The sequence below is a fragment of the Pongo abelii genome, chromosome 17, assembly GCF_028885655.2.
Source record: "Pongo abelii isolate AG06213 chromosome 17, NHGRI_mPonAbe1-v2.0_pri, whole genome shotgun sequence".
NCBI lineage: Eukaryota > Metazoa > Chordata > Mammalia > Primates > Hominidae > Pongo > Pongo abelii.
Window position 1 is genome coordinate 68,274,236 of NC_072002.2, and position 16,807 is coordinate 68,291,042.

General features: G+C 37.6%; 1 protein-coding gene across 5 annotated transcripts in view; it reads left to right on the forward strand.

The window, feature by feature from the left end:
* The window catches only part of DCC (DCC netrin 1 receptor), a 1,201,233-nt gene that overhangs the window by 1,137,882 nt on the left and 46,544 nt on the right, over window positions 1-16,807 (forward strand). For all 5 annotated transcript variants that reach the window (XM_024235927.3, XM_054537946.2, XM_063716903.1 and 2 more), the window contains exon 25: window positions 3,488-3,604. In XM_024235927.3, coding sequence (XP_024091695.3) covers window positions 3,488-3,604 — 117 coding nt within the window. The remainder of the gene's footprint in view (window positions 1-3,487; window positions 3,605-16,807) is intronic.

The following is a 16,807-nucleotide window of genomic DNA, read 5'->3' on the forward strand; positions in this document are numbered from 1 at the left end:
AACTTGTTATTAGTTATTTTGAATTATATGCATGTCTATTAAATCCTGTATTTAAATTTCCCAACCTCATTTGGACCAATGGTAAATAATGTCAGGTGGCAAGTTTATGAGACAAGCCACGAAGTGTTACTACCAAAAAAATTTATGCTTCAAAAAAAGTAAAAGGAAAATAATCTTGTTTAACTTTTCAATGAATTCGTGTAATATCAAGCACAGTCTATTCTTAGAATTAAAAAAAAAAAACACAACTGAAAACCCTCACACAGACACCCAACAATATCAAAGGACTTATTTGAAAACTATGTTACCACCGGGAGCTGTGGCTCACACCTGTAATCCCAGCACTTTGGGAGGCCGAGGTGTGTGGATCACCTGAGGTTGGGAGCTTGAGATGAGCCTGACCAACATGGAGAAACCCCTCTCTAGTAAAAATACAAAATTAGCCAGGCATGGTGGTACATGCCTGTAATCCCAGCTACTTGGGAGGCTGAAGCAGGAGAATCGCTTGAACCTTGGAGGCAGAGGTTGCGGTGAGCTGAGATCACGCCACTGCATTCCAGCCTGGGCGACAAGAGCGAAACTCCATCTCAAAAAAAAAAAAAAAAAAAAATAGAAAAAAAAGAAAAAGAAAACTGGTTACATCTAGAGTTACTTTTTTGGAGTGGCAAGAAGCAGCACATTAGATAGTGTTTTAATGTTTGCTTCTACTGTCAAACATAATTTTGAAAACTAAAGAGGAGGAAAGTCTGTTGTATTTAATTGATATTTTCACTCTTTCTGTTGTTCATTTTTCCTGTTTGATTATCAGATTCCTCTTACTACTTCCTGTTTAGAGAAATTCCATTAGCTATTTTTTTTGATGGTTTATCTGCTTGAGACAAATTCTCTTCATTTTCCTTCATTGGACAACGACTTTTGATTTCACCTTCATTCTTGAAGTATATTTTTGCTGGATATTGTTAGCCCAATTCTGTTTGACAGTTCTCTTTTAGCACTTGAAAAATGTGTTGGATACTTCTGGCCTTCATGATTCCTGATGAGAAATCTGCTGTCATTTGAATTGTTTTACCCATATAAGTTGTTTACCTCTCACTACTTCTAAGATTTTTTTGTTGTTCTTGTCTTTAGTTTTAAGAAGCTGAACTGTAATGTGTCTGGTGTGGATTTCTTTGGTTTTATCCTGTTTGGAGATTACTGAATTTCTTGAAACTATAAGGTTTATTTATGTCTTTTGCCAAATTTTGGAAATATCAGCCCATAATTCTTTAAATATTTTTCAGTTTCACACTCTTTTTCGTCTTTTATTGACTCTTTGGACACTACAATTTTTCCCCAAAATTGATGCTTTTCTATTCTTTTTATTTATTTATTTATTTGAGATAGAGTCTCACTCTGTTGCCCAGGCTGGAGTGTAGTGGCGCAACCTCAGCTCACTGCAACCTCCGCCTCCCGGGTTCAAATGATTCTCTTGCCTCAGCCTCCCAAGTAGCTGGGACTACAGGCACATGCCACCACTCCCGGCTAATTTTTTGTATTTTTAGTAGAGACAGGGTTCCACCATGTTAGCCAGGATGGTCTCGATCTCCTGACCTCATGATCCGCCCACCTCAGCCTCCCAAAGTTCTGGGATTACAGGCATGAGCCACCACGCCCAGCTAAAGCGATGCTTTTCTAATGTTGCCACTTTATTTCTTTTAGTTTATTTTGTTTTTAGAGATGGGGTCTCACCCTGTTGAACAGACTGGTCTCAAAACATCCTCCTGCCTCAGCCTCCATAACAGCTGCAATCGCAGGCATAAGCTACACACTCAGTGGTTGCCATTTTAAAACCCACACACTTTTAAATGCTCTGGTCTCCTAGGAAACTTTTTCAATATTTTTACTATTAGGGTGTACTTCTTTGGTAGATGGTTTTAGGTCAGTCTTGTGATCCTTATTCCCCTCTTCTCTCTTCTATACAGACTTTCCAGATAGCCGGCTTTTCACAAAGACTTTGTGGCTGTAGCTTGAGAAATAGCTTTGCTAGAAAGTATTATTTCTCTTTGTACTTACAGGAAATTTGAAATGTGTCCTCTTTTCTGTTTTGTGATTCTGCTGAAGGAGTAATATTTGCATAGTTCATTTTTATTTTTATTTTTTGAGACTGAGTATCTCTCTGTCACCCAGGCTGGAGTGCAGTGGCGCAACCTCAGCTCATTGCAACCTCCGCCTCCTGGGTTCAAGCGATTCTTCTGCCTCAGCCTCCCAAGTAGCTGGAACTACAGGCAGCCACCACCACACCCAGCTAATTTTTGTATTTTTAGTAGAGATGGAGTTTCACCATTTTGGCCAGGCTGGTCTTGAACTCCTGACCTCAAGTGATCCACCCACTTTGGCCTCCCAAAGTGCTGGGATTACAGGCGTGAGCCACCATGCCTGGCCAGGTTTGCATAGTTTACTGTTTTATATGATTCTGTGTAGTTTTTGTAGGATGTGTGGACAGAGTTAGATTTAGGAAGCTTCCATGACTTCACCTATGTGGACTTCTCCCAGTATAATTTTTTATTTTAAATTGTATTAATTATGCTGTTAATTTTTTTAAAATGCATGCATATGATAAAAAATTAAAAGAATAAAAAACGTTTCAAAAAATAGTAAGTACCCAAAATAGTAAAACATATGTTTGCCTCTTCCCTATCCCAAATTCCTAATCCCTTTTGCAAAAGGAAAACAATGTTAAAAATTTTGTGTATAACCTTATTACATAGATATAGGTGTGTACTTATACACATATATATTCATATACACATGTAAATGTGTGTCACAATATGGTTTTATATGCATACTCACAAATGGGAACATACACTATTCAGAACTTCAGTTTTTTTAATACATATTATAATTAACTTTTCAAATCTGCATATATCCATTTTTTCTAATTTTTATTGACTCTTTAGTATGATATTTTATGGAATCCTAATAAATTTAGGTAAATATGTCTGATCTTATTTTTGAAGAATGTAGTTTATTTCTTGTGGGTTTTTTGTAATAAAATTTAATATGGTTGGGCTTAAAGTATTAGTTGAATGAATTCTAGTAAATTAATATAGTGGAATATTACATAGCTGTTAAAAATCATACTGACTTATGTATTAACAGAGAAAGATTTTTGTGTTACCTTTTAAAGCAGGTTACAAAAAGTATGCATGATATAATGCCATTTTTGAAAAATATATTAATGTATGCCCTCCCACCTTCACATTTATAAACATATGCAAAAATTATAAGCATCAAAATATAAATAATGGTTTATTGTGTGCAATGAGTTTAGAGTTTATGGTTAATTTCATTAAGATTTGTACAATGTAATAGATTCAGGTAACAAGAAGGTAGATACTATCATAGAAAGCATCTGTAAGACTAAAAGGCATTGGAATGGCTGCTAGAAATTATGTAAAGTGTTGCATCCTTGAAGAGGGCATGTTTCTCAGGAGTGTATATTTTTTAGGTCAAGACACTGAGGAAGCAGGGAGCTCTATGTCCACTCTGGAGAGGTCGCTGGCTGCACGCCGAGCCCCCCGGGCCAAGCTCATGATTCCCATGGATGCCCAGTCCAACAATCCTGGTGAGTCAATGTTGGTGCCACAATGAAGAAATGAAATGCTTTCTGTATGTATCTTTTCTATAAAAAATCAAATTATCAAAAGTAATTAGAATTTTCCCTGAACTTTCTGGGCAAATGGAAATGAGGAATGACTAAAACCGTATCATTAATAATTTGAAGTGCAAGTCTTCATTCATTAGTGTGTTTTTTTGTATACAATCAAATGGTCTGTTGGCAAACAGATGGTTATATATTTAAGAAATTGTTTGTAAAATATATGAATTCACATAAAAGAGCTGATATATATTTTAATATTATTGATCTTATTCTAATAATCATCTCCATAGTTTTTTATTTATTTATTTATTTATTTATTTATTTATTTATTTATTTTGAGACAGAATTTTGCTGTGTTGCCCAGGTTGGAGTGCAGTGGCACGATCTTGGCTCACTGCAACTTCCACCTCCCAGGTCCAAGTGATTCTCATGCCTCAGTCTTCCAAGAAGCTGGGACTACAGGCATGCACCAACATGCCCAGCTAATTTTTGTATTATTAGTAGAGACAGGGTTTTACCATGTTGGCCAGGCTGGTCTCCAGCTCCTGACCTCATATGATCCGTCTTCTTCAGCCTCCCAAAGTGCTGGGAATATAGGCATAAGCTACTGAACCCATCCTCCATAGCTTTTTAAACTTTTTAATGAGTCTAATTCTCACACTTAAATAATCTAGCTCCTTTAAAGCAGATGTTGACAGACACCCACTTACTACACACCCCTTGTTGAAGTTTTCTGTCATCCTCCCACATTCACTGAAGATATTATTATCTGGGAATCACTTCCTTTCCAATTATGTCTATGCTCAGTCTTGGTAATTACAGTATTCGTGCAGATAATCCATCCGATACCCTAGATGGTTAGTTCCTCTATGTTGCCTGCAAAGATATTGATTCCTTCCCACTTCAATTCATAAATTCCATGTCACACCAAATCAAACCAGTACAAAATGTCAGTTCCTATTATCTTATTAGTTACCTGCTCACTTTATTGCCCCCTTGTCATCAATTCTTCAATCCCACCAGGACCTCCAATCCATTAACTCTGCCATTTCCTCCCATCCCTCATCCCCTTTGTGTCCTCATTTATCTGCAAGCTCAACTTAGGTTTTATAGTCACTTATTATCTTCAGTCTCATCTCCCTTGGTCCTCCTTCCCCATGTTACTCACCTGAAAAAAGCCTGGTTAAATAAGCAGCTTCCCAATTCTTACCCCATTCCCTCATAGCTAAATGGATCTGGAGAAAAACATATAGCCTGCTTACTGAGTATTTATGACCAAAAGTCCAAGGTGAGCTCTCACTATTTGGAAATGACACTGTATTTCTCTAGTGGTTCATAGTTACACTTTATAAGATGAATGTCTTATATGTATTCTTACTTTTCAGATTTCAGTATCTCCCATCTTTCCCTATTCTTAGCTAATAATCTTATATCAGGAAGAAAAGAAAAGCATTCAGAAAGTGGTCTCCTTGTCCTTCCATCAAATCTAATTGATCTGTTAGTGCTGCTCTCTGAGTGTCTTGTTGAAATCCCCCCTCACCCATTTAGGGACTCTTCTGTAATTACCCCTTCCCTTTCCTGCAGCATCAGTTTTTCTTCCTTATTTATCACTTCAGTAAGCACACAAATATTAATATTCTGTCACAACTTCTGTTTTATAACACTCAATGCCACTTCCCCCTCCAATTGAAGCCATATTTACTGAAAAAAAATTCTAAATTATCTGCACTAACTTTCTCCTCTTTCTAAGCTTTCTTATTAGTTTTAATAAGATTTTTACAGTCACTCTCCACTGAATCCATGATTGCCAAGGTTGTCAATAATCTCCACGTTGTCAAATCCAACGGTCAAGTCTCAGACTCTCAGAAACTGTTGACATAGGTTCTCACTTATTTCCCTGAAACACTTTCTCTTTGGCTTGTAATGTACTAGATGTCCCTGGTTTTCTTCCTACCCTTATGGCTGCTCCTCCTCAGTATCCTTCACTTATTTCTCCTCTTCTTCCTGATCTCTAAGAGTCAGAGAATGCCCCAGGCCTCAGTCTTCAGGTATCCTCTCTTTTATCCCTACACCTGCTTCTTAGATAATGTCATCTAGTATCAATGGCCTTAAATATTATTAAAATGCTGATGAATCCTGGATGACGTTATCCTGAGGCAGGATCTCTAGGGCAAGGGCAAAATGCCACCAGTCTTTGCTAAAGCATAGCAAGAGTCTCCTTTGCTTCATTTCCCAATAATTTCCTCATCACCATCTGAGGACACCTCAGTCTGGACTTCATTGTCCATATCACTACAAGCATTTTGGTCAAAACTGTTCATCAAGTCTCTAGGCAATTCCAAACTTTCCCACATCTTCCTGTCTTCTTCTGAGGCCTCCAAATTGTTCCAACTTCTGACCATTACCCAGTTCCAAAGTCACATCCACATTTTCAGATTATCTTTATAGCAGTGCCACACTCTTTGTGGTACCAATTTACTGTATTAGTCCGTTTTCACACTGCTATAAAGATACTACCTGAGACTGGGTAATTCAAAAACAAAGGAGGTTTAAATGACTGACAGTTCCGCATGGCTGGGGAGGCCTCATGAAACTCAGAATCATGGTGGAAGGTGAGGGAAAAGCAAATACCTTCTTCACAAGCCAGCAGGAAAGAGAGAGCAAGAGAGAGAGAGAGAGAGAGAACGAAGGGGGAAGAGCCCCATATAAAACCACCAGATCTCATGAGAACTCACTCACCATCATGAGGAGCATGGGGGGAACTGCCCCAATGAGCCAATCACCTCCCACTTTGTCCCTCTCTTGACATGTGGGAATTACAATTTGAGATGAGATTTGGGTGGGGACACAGAGCCAAATTATATAAATCAACTTACTCTTTTCAGAAACTCTAGTTTCATGCCTCTTCATTCTGATTTCCTTATACCCTAAATTCAGTCTTTTACCAAATTATTGTTTTCAAAACATTTCCCAAATTTGACAACTCTTTTCCATCTTCACTCTTTTGCCCTTATCCAAGCTACCATCATCTCTTACAGTTTACTAGACTACAGCAATAAGCTTGTAACTAGTCTCTTCTTTAGCTTTTTGAAAAAAAAAAAAAACTATTCATAATTTTTGTGGGTACATAGTAGGTATATATATTTATGGGGTACATTAGATGTTTTGATACAAGCATGCAATATGTAATAATCACATCATGGAGAATATGGTATCCATCCACGCAAGTGTTTATCCTTTTTGTTAAAAACAATCCAATTATACTCTTAGTTATTTTTAAATGTACAATTAAGTTATTATTGACTACAGTCACCCTGTTGTGCTATCAAATAGTAGATCTTATTCGTCCTATTTTTTGTACCCATTAATCTTCATTAGCTTTTGCCCTTACAGTCAATTGTTTACACAGCTGTCTCAATATATAAATTAGAAAATGTTGTTCCTCTGTGACTTCCATCACATGTAGAAACAAAATCCACTAATTTTACTATGTCCTACAAGGTCTCATGTGATTTGGTCTCTGGGTTTATCCCTCACTTTATCTCCTATTGCTCCTTTCTGTAATTCATTACAATCATGTAACCTTCCCCTGTGTTCCTTGGATAATAGGCATATCTCAGTTCAGGGACTCTGCACTTGCTGTAGTCTTTGTCTGGAATCTCTTTTTGTAGGTATTTACATGTCTTATCCCCTATTTCTTTCAGGTCTCTATTCAACTACCACCTTTGTAAGCAGGTCTTCCCTGACCATTGCCTAACACAGCATCTCTGGTCACTCTCTCTACTTCTCTATTATGCTTCATTTTTCTTTATTAACGCATTACACTATTCTATTTGTGGTTTTGTGTTTGTTATTTATTTGCTTCCTGTATTTTAATATAATCTTTATAGGGGCAAGGATTATGCCTATTTTGGTCATTTTGCATCCCCATTACCCAGAACAGCACCTGGCACATGGAAGGCATGCACTCAATACCATTTAGTCAAGTGAATGAATTAATAGTTGTTTCTTTTTAGTTACCATATGCCACATCCTCCCTATGCTCCATTACATCTTCTCACAATTTTACTATAATAAGTGCAAACACTTACATAGCATTTATAATGAATGCCAACTGTTCAAGTCATGTAGTAAGCACTATTGTTACACTTCTCATTGTTAGGTTCTCTCATTTACTAGAGAGAGAAGAAAGGATTGGAGAGTTTAAGTAACTAGCTAGTAGTCATACAGCTAGTACGTGCTATAGCCAGAATTTGGACTTAAAAGATCTGATTTCAGAGTTCAGCATTCTTAATCATGCTCCCAGCTGTCATACCCTGTGAAGCTATTGTCCTTTTTCTTTTATACCTTTCACTACTGAGAAAGATACTGTGCACTTAGTTGCCTTTTTTTCCCTCTAGTTGCATTCCTCTTGTATTAATAACTAAGTTCTATCTGTGCCAATCATTTATTGGTTTCTTCTCAAACATCATTGTACTTTAGAATCTGTGGAGCCTTCCTGACCTGTCTAATTAGAAATATCTTCCTCATCTAATAAATTCCCATATGCCATTGCTTTTTCTTTCACAGTATCTTTGAATCCCTAGCTATCCTCCCATTCTCAACTCTTTTATGTCTTCTTTGTGACTTCACATCTAAACTGCCAAGACAGCTTCCTAGCTAAGTCTTCCTGGCTCTAGCATCTTCCAGACTCCTAGGCATCCTGCTTGCCAGATTTCTTCCTAAAACAAGTTAAACATGGCATTCCACCCCATACATTTCTCCAGTGGCTCCCATTTGTCTGCCAAGAAAAACAAAACAAATTTTTAAAAACGTTTTTAGCATATCATATTGGAATCTAGATTTCTGTTACTCTATCCTTATATGTATCCAGACTCATGCTAAGGTAGACTCATTGCTGATCCACAAATATGCACTGTCCTTCATTTGTTTTTTCCCTTTACATATTTCTTTCCTTTTGAAATGACTTAGTGGATAGCTCAACCTAAGAAGTTTTATATATCCTCCAAAGACCAGAGTAGATATTGATGCTCTTACAAATGCTTTTCTGATTACTCCATCTAGAAATAATGACTCCCTTTTATATGTTTGAATAACGTGTTCTTGTAGCACAATATAGCATTTATTACACACAATACTGCCTTATATGCTTAGGCTTTCAAGTCCAAATCTTCCCTCCTTTAACAGCTTGTGAATTACTTCATGATAAGGATGTAATGTATCTAATTCATCTTCATATTCACACATTTTATTGTTTAGTACCTAGCACAAAATTGGTGCTTGCTAAATATCTGTAGAATGAAATAACAAATAAATGTGCTATTAAAATGCCTTCCTTATGTTTGTAACACATTGATGTTTGGCGAGCTCTTTTTTGTCAGTTATAAATAGAATGTCATCTAACAAAATTGTCTGATGTATTAAGAGCAGTTAAACTTGTTTTCATTAAACAGAAAAGGAAATAAGAGGCTTAGAAAGAAAGAGAAAGAAAATCTAACAAGTATGAAAATTTTTAATATTATTCACTTGGTAAATACCTTGCTAATTATTATTTTCATTTAATCCTCACAATATTATCATGTGGTAAGACTATCCTGATTTTACACATGGGAAACAGCGACTCAGACAGCTTAAGCAACTTCCTCTAGGATACCTGGGCAACCTTGGAACCTCTACGGTATACTGCTTTTCCAAAGATAAATATGGCTTTTTATCTCCTAAATTATTCATATCCTTTTATTTTTCAAAAAGATTTTCTGAAGGTGCTATCTCCATTGTCTAAACATGGAAGCTGAGGCTCTGAGAGTCTGAACTTGAAACCTCTGCTTGATCTATCAACTCTACTGTATTGCTTCATACTGTTATCTTGAGCTCTGAGTTTTTGTATGCCTAAAATAGCAAACCTTCTCTTACTTAGTGACTTATTCTACATGAATGGAACCCACAAAATTACCAGAAATTAATTTTTGTTATTTTTTGTAATTATCAGATAACAACACATACATGGTTTTAAACCATCACATAGTTTTCCAAAATTTATAAGAATATTCTGATTCAGCAATTCCATTCCTAGATATATTCTACTCTTGGATATGTACCCAATGGAAATATATAAAATATTAGTCAACAGGTGCATATAAGAATGTGGGTTATTTGTAATATCACATCTTCATTACAATAGTTGAATACATTATAGTATATTCATATAGTGGAGTACAATGCAGCAATAAAAATAAACTAAAATTATACAAAACAATATGGATAATCTCACGGGTGTAAATTTGCAATAAAGAAACCTGATGCATCTATATGATTCAATTTATGTAAAATTAGAAAATCAGTAAAATAATCCATGGGGTTTAATATGGTTTGGCTGTTTCCCCACCCAAATCTCATCTTGAATTCCCATGTCTTGTGGGAGGGCCCCAGTGGGAGGTAATTGAATCATGGGGCAGATCTTTCCTGTGCTATTCTTGTGATAGTTAATAAGTCTCACAAGATCTGATGGTTTTAAAAATGGGAGTCTCCCTGCACAAGCTCTTTTCTCTTCTCTGCTGCCATGTGAGACGTGCCTTTCACCTTCTGCCATGATTGTAAGGTCTCCCCAGCCACATGGAACTGTAAGTCCAATAAACGTCTTTTGTAAATTGCTCAATCACAGGTATGTCTTTATCAGCAGGATGAAAATGGACTAATATAGTAATTGGTACCGGGAGTGGGGCATTGCTGTTAAGATGCTAAAAATGTGGAAGTGGCTTTGGAGCTCAGTAAGAGGCAGAGGTTGGAATAGTTTGGTGGAGGGCTCAGAAGAAGACAGGAAAATGTGGGAAAGTTTGAAACTTCCTAGAGACTTGTTGAATGGCTTTGGCCAAAATGCTGATAATGATACAGACAATGAAATACAGTCTGAGGTAGTCTCAGATGGAGAGGAGGAACTTGTTGGGAACTGGAGCAAAGGTGACTTTTGTTATGTTTTAGCAAAGAGACTGGTGGCATTTTGCCCCTGCGCTATAGATTTGTGGAACTTTGAACTTGAGAGAGATGATTTAGAGTATTTGACAGAAGAAATTTCTAAGCAATAAAGCATTCAAGATGTGACTTGGATGCTGTTAAAGGCATTCAGTTTTACAAGGGAAGCAGAGAATACAAATTCAGAAAATTTGCCCCCTGACAATACAATAGAAAAGAAAATCCCATTTTCTGAGAAGAAATTGAAGCTGGCTGCAGAAATTTGCATAATCAATGAGGAGCTGACTGTTAATCCACAATGTAATAGGGAAAATGTTTCCAGGGCATGTCAGAAGTCTTCACAGCAGCCCCTCACATCACAGACCTGGAGGCCTAGGAGGAAAAAGTGGTTTCCTGGACCAGGCCCAGGGTCTGTGAGCTACGTGCAGCCTATGGACTTGGTGCCCTGTGTCCCAGATGCTCCAGCTGTGGCTGAAAGGAGCCAAAATAGAGCTCAGGTCTTGGCTTCAGAGGGTGTAACCCTCAAGTCTTGGCAGCTCCCTTGTGGTGTTGAGCCTTCCAGTGCACAGAAGTCAAGAACTGGGGTTTGGGAACCTCTGCCTGGATTTCAGAGAATATATGGAAATGCCTGGATGTCCAGGCAGAAGTTTGCTGCAGGGGTGGGGCTCTCATGTAGAACCTCTGCTAGGGCAGTGCAGAAGGGAGACCTGGGATCAGAGCCCCCACACAGAGTCCCTACTGGATCACCATCTAGTGGAGCTGGGAGAAGAGGGCCACCATCCTCCAGACTCTGGAATGGTAGATCCACTGACAGCTTGCACTGTGCACCTGGAAGAGCTGCAGACACTCAATGCCAGCTCATGAAAGCAGCCAAAAGGGAGGCTGTACCCTGCAGAGCCACAGGGACGGAGATGCCCAAGACCATGGGAACCCACCTCTTGCATCAGTGTGACCTGAATGTGAGACATGGAATCAGAGGAGATCATTTTGGAGCTTTAAGATTTGACTGCCCTACTGAATTTCAGACTTGCATGGGGCCTGTAGCCCCTTTGTTTTGGTTAATTTATCCCATTTGGAATGGCTGTATTTACCCAATGCCTGTAACCCCATTTTATATAGGAAGTAACTAACTTGCTTTTGATTTTACAGGCTGATAGGTGGAAAGGACTTGCCTTGTCTCAGATGAGATGTTGGGCTGTGGACTTTTGAGTTAATGCTGAAATGAGTTAAGACTTTGGGGGACCATTGGAAAGGTATGATTAGTCTTTAAATGTGAGAACATTAGAATTGAGAGGGGCCAGGGGCAGAATTATATGGTTTGGCTGTGTCCCCACCCAAATCTCATCTTGAATTCCCATGTGCTGTTGGAGGGACCTGGTGAGAGGTAACTGAATTTTAGAGCCAGGGTTTCCCCATGCTGTTCTCATGATAGTGAATAAGTCTGACAAGATCTGATGATTTTAAAAATGAGAGTCTCCTTGCACGAGCCTTCTTCTCTTTTCTGCTGCCATGTGAGATTTGCCTTTTCCCTTCTGCCATGATTGTGAGGCCTTCCCAGCCATGTGGAAATGTAAGTCCAGTAAACCTTTTTTTTTTTTTTTTTTTTTGGTAAATTGTGCAGTCTTGGGTATGTCTTTATCAGGATCATGAAAACAGACTAATACAGGGTTAGAATTCAGGAGGACAATTACTTTTGATGGAAGTGGATTAGTGGACCAGAAGGTACTATAGGGCACATTCTCATAATGTGTTATTTCTTGTTCTGGATGACAGATGCCAGCCATTTCACTCTGGAAAAACATTGAGCACTGTATTTAGCATATTCTCAATTTTCCCTGTGTATATTATAATTCAGTGAGAAAAAAGACAAGTTTTAAAAAAGTTATTTTTAAATAACTTGGTCACATTGCATTCATTGTTATCTACAAGCTGTTTGTTGGTGAAACTGTATCCAACAAAAGAAAATTATTTTAACATGTAAACACAGTTTATTTTAAAATATTTTTTATTTTTTGAGTCAGACTCTCACTCTGTTGCCCAGCCGCAGTGCAGTGGTATGATCCCTGTTCACTGTAACCTCCACCTCACAGGCTCAAGCAATCTTCCTGCCTCAGCCCCCTGAGTATATGGAACTACAGACATAAGCCAACATGCCCAGCTGGTTTTTGTATTTTTTGAAGAGATGAGGTTTCACCATGTTGCCCAGGCTGGTCTCAAACTCCTGGGCTCAAGTGATCCTCCTGCCTCTGCCTCCCAAAGTTTTGGGAGTACATGTGTGAGCCACTGTGCCTGGCCAAAATAAATTCTTAAACTTTTTGATAAAATAGCCCTTTGCATCTGAGATGATTGATAAGGCCATAGATAACTATGTTTAAAAATTATATATCTGTATCTTGGCAGAGTTATGACTTCATTCAGGAGAGTAGGTAAATTTATAATGGCCCCATTTGCAATTATTTACATTTACTGGGGTATCAAGCCTTCTATAAACTAAAGCCATAGCATTGTTCAGCTTTCTAGTCACATATATAAAGATCGTTGCTATTTCATTGAGGAATCATTATTCCTATAAGATTGTTATTTTGTTTCTTCCTTGACATTTCTTACTATATGCTATAAAATGTTAATTAACAGATAAAACATAAGTTATCTGAAGTTGTATTTTGGCTCTTAAAACTCACAGAGAAAATGTATTTAATTTCATGGGAAGGCAGAATCTTCTTATTTGTCTAATATTATACTTTTTGGTTGAAAATATTATATGGCATACGCTACTCCTTATCCCGAAACATTCTTCACAGCAGAATTAGCTGAAAAACATGCCAGCTGACAGCACAGGCAGGAGATTAACCCCAATCTTTTGATTCCCCAGCCTAGTTGCTCTTACCATAAAATGGTGGCAAAGGTTGACTATTTGTATAATGGCCAAAAATTATTTTAAATGCTGTTTCTTACTATAATGAAATTAATTACAAAAAAGTCAGAACAGAGATTGGAAAATAGATTTATTGGCAAGTGCTTTCTGGAATAACACCAGTGAGGGTGAAGGATACAGAATTGGGGCAAGGGTGGGATTGAACTGGTGATGCTGTTTAATGGAGACCTCAGCTGACCTGAGGCTGTCCTTTAGGGTTGTCCTAAATGAGGCAAGTGGGGCTGGCCTTCTCTATCCTGACTCAAGTAATCTTTCATGCAGGCTATTTCCAAGAAGTGGGGTGTGGCCTTGGGTGAGCAACTTAATTTGGATGAGAGCATTCCTTGAAGAGAGATTTAGATCTACATTACATTTCTAGATTTTATTGCACAATCAGATGTAACTATTTGGCCATTTTCAACCCATTTTCTTCTTTTGTAAAATGCTGAAAAGGAGGAGGGGAATAGAAACTAGGAAGGATATAGATTGAAGCAGATTAGCTGTAAGATCATTTAAAGTATGAGAGGTTTTGGGGCAGTATCTTGAATTTTATATATTTCTCACTTACCTTTCTCTGTAAATATTTGAGGGAAAAAAAGGAAATCATTCTTTAAAGGAAAAATTAGTCTCAAAAAGGTAGCCCGAAACATCTAGCAAAAACACTGAAGCAAAGGAAGTTACACTCTTTGCCATGGTAACGGCTACTGGTTTCTGGGCTTTCTAGAACATTCACTATGAGAGCCAACGCTCTTTTTCCCATTCCCACCATCTGCATTAGTCACTTGGCTGTAGAACACCAACAGTGAGTTGGAGAAGCTGTTGAGAAGTGAAATAAAGCTACATGAGAAAGGGCAGATTTTTAAAACTGGAGTTCTATTGACTCTAGGTGCTGTCCTACCAGGAGGCCTGCTTCTACACAAATGGACATTGAGAGGGACTCGTCTGTGAGATGGTCGTCCCTTTGACTCATGCATATAAGGTGTGAGAAACCAGCATCCTAAGATTGGTCCCAGCTCAATAGTCTTCTGAGACTGGGCATTTATTCCATCACCCTTCAGCCCTTGTGGATGCCCACAACCAACCAAGAATGCTTTCCTAGGAGTAAGGAGTGCAGAGAGCCATTCTAGTATGATAAATATCAACAGCACACACATTTTCAACTATTCAGAACTGTAGGAATGGCGGTGAGAAGAAAATTCAAAGCACACTTAAATTTGCATTAGAAATGATCTCATTACCTAATACATGATTTTAAATACTAATCTGATCAATTCATTATCAATATCAGTTTTTATTCTTTGAGTCTTCGATGACATACTTCATTCCACCTCTTACTCTGAATTACTGAAAGGAACAGTATTTTTTATTCAAACTCTATAGGCACACAATTCATTATGCATCATGCAATGTTTTGTGCGATGCCATGGCTCTGTATAAAAATGGAATTAAAAAGTTGTTAATGAATGAGAACTGGAGACCTAGATGTCGTTTCTTGGTAGCTCTATAAGCAAATAAATTTTCAGACAAAATTAATCTATTGTTAATTCTATTGGACTAAGAAAATCAGCAAGTCAGTAGAGTTATGCAGACACAGTCAGGATTACTTAGAGCTTAAAAAGGTGCCTGTAGAGAGTACAGAATTGTATCTTTTGGGAGGATTTTACAAGATAAGTAGTTTGTTTTTCAAAGATATAGGAGTAATGAAGAAGGGATCTGACAAAGGGTTGGTGAAAGTAAATATTTTAGATGATGGAGTATAAAAAGTATACCAACTTAGCTTCTAGAAAGAGTTTCTATTGCAATGTAAAAATACAGATCTCCTTCAAGACTTAGATTACCTAATTATTTCTTAATTCCTAATGTCTTAGAGATTTCTTCAACAAAATGGACCATTTCTTAAACCTCACGACATTTCCTATCTCACTCAAGGTTTTGGGGATCTGGGGGTAACTTATGAATGACTAAGGCAAATGGATTCACAATTTATTGTGGAAATCTTTCTGGTCTGCTTAGAAAAGAATACTGTGATACCTTAAGCTCATTTCAAAGGAATTCCATGGAACCAGATCAGAGTCTATCTTTCCTGCAGCCTCACCTTCTGTCTAATATCATGAAGCCAAAATGTACACCTGGATGTTCACAACTATTTCATATATCTGGGCTTCATAGACACATCCCGTTTGAGAAGATCTCAGTTGAAAAGGTCCAGACAGAGGAGTAAAGGTCCAGATAGAAGGAGTATAGTAGGAGATTGCAGGGGTCTTAAAGTTTCCTTCTCACAGTTCACTCTATTTGATCTTAACACATAGCTCCTGCTGTGGCAAGCACTCAGCCCTCCAGTCCACATTCTATCTCATCTTGGAAAGCGTGTATAAACCACATTAAAATTGGGCCAGATAGACTTCAATAAATTAAAGGCCTTCCTTCAGCTTAATAATAAAAATAAATAAAAATAAATAAAAAATAAAAAATAAAAAAAATAAAAAATGACAAAACAAGAACTTGAACTAGAAATTATCTTTCTCATGTCAAAAATCTTTCAGGGTCATACTTCCCTCAGGTTCAAATTTGAATTTAAAAACTATTATTTATTTGCCTCTATCTTAATGCATAGCACTCTTTTTTTTCAAATATAAGACAGGATGTTTTAAACAATATTTTCAATTAAAAGATATTCAATGCAGTTTTGGATGGATCTGTTGCAGCCTTGCAAATTAATTACAATGCCCAACATTTAAGGGGTGCTGACTTCTGACCTTGTACTCTGTTGCACTTCACTTCTCTGTGGATGATCTCTTAAATCCTCACAACCACATCATAAAATCAGTACTCCATTGTGCAGATGAGGAAACTGAAAAACAGAGCTTGAATAATTTGCTCTTCAACGTATAGCTATTATTATGTAACAAATTACCCCCAAAATGTAGCAACATAAAACAATTATTGTTTATTTTCTCAATAGTATCTGAGAATCAGGTATCTAAGAGCGGTTTAGCTAGGTGGTTCAGGGTCAGAGCTTCAAGCTGTTTCATGAGGTTTCTTTCAGTGTCTTGAGCTGAGGGTCTAGTTTCTCGCCACATAGGCCTATGCACAGGTCTGCCAGCCTGTCCTTAAGACGTAACACCTGGATTCCCCAAGACATGACACCTGGCTTCCCCCAGATGAGTGATCTAAAAGAGAGAAGAGAGGCGAGAGAGAAAAAGAGAGTGAGCATGTACAATCTTTTTAAACCTTATCTTAGAAGAGACATACCGTCATTTCTGCTGCATTCTATTGCTCATCAG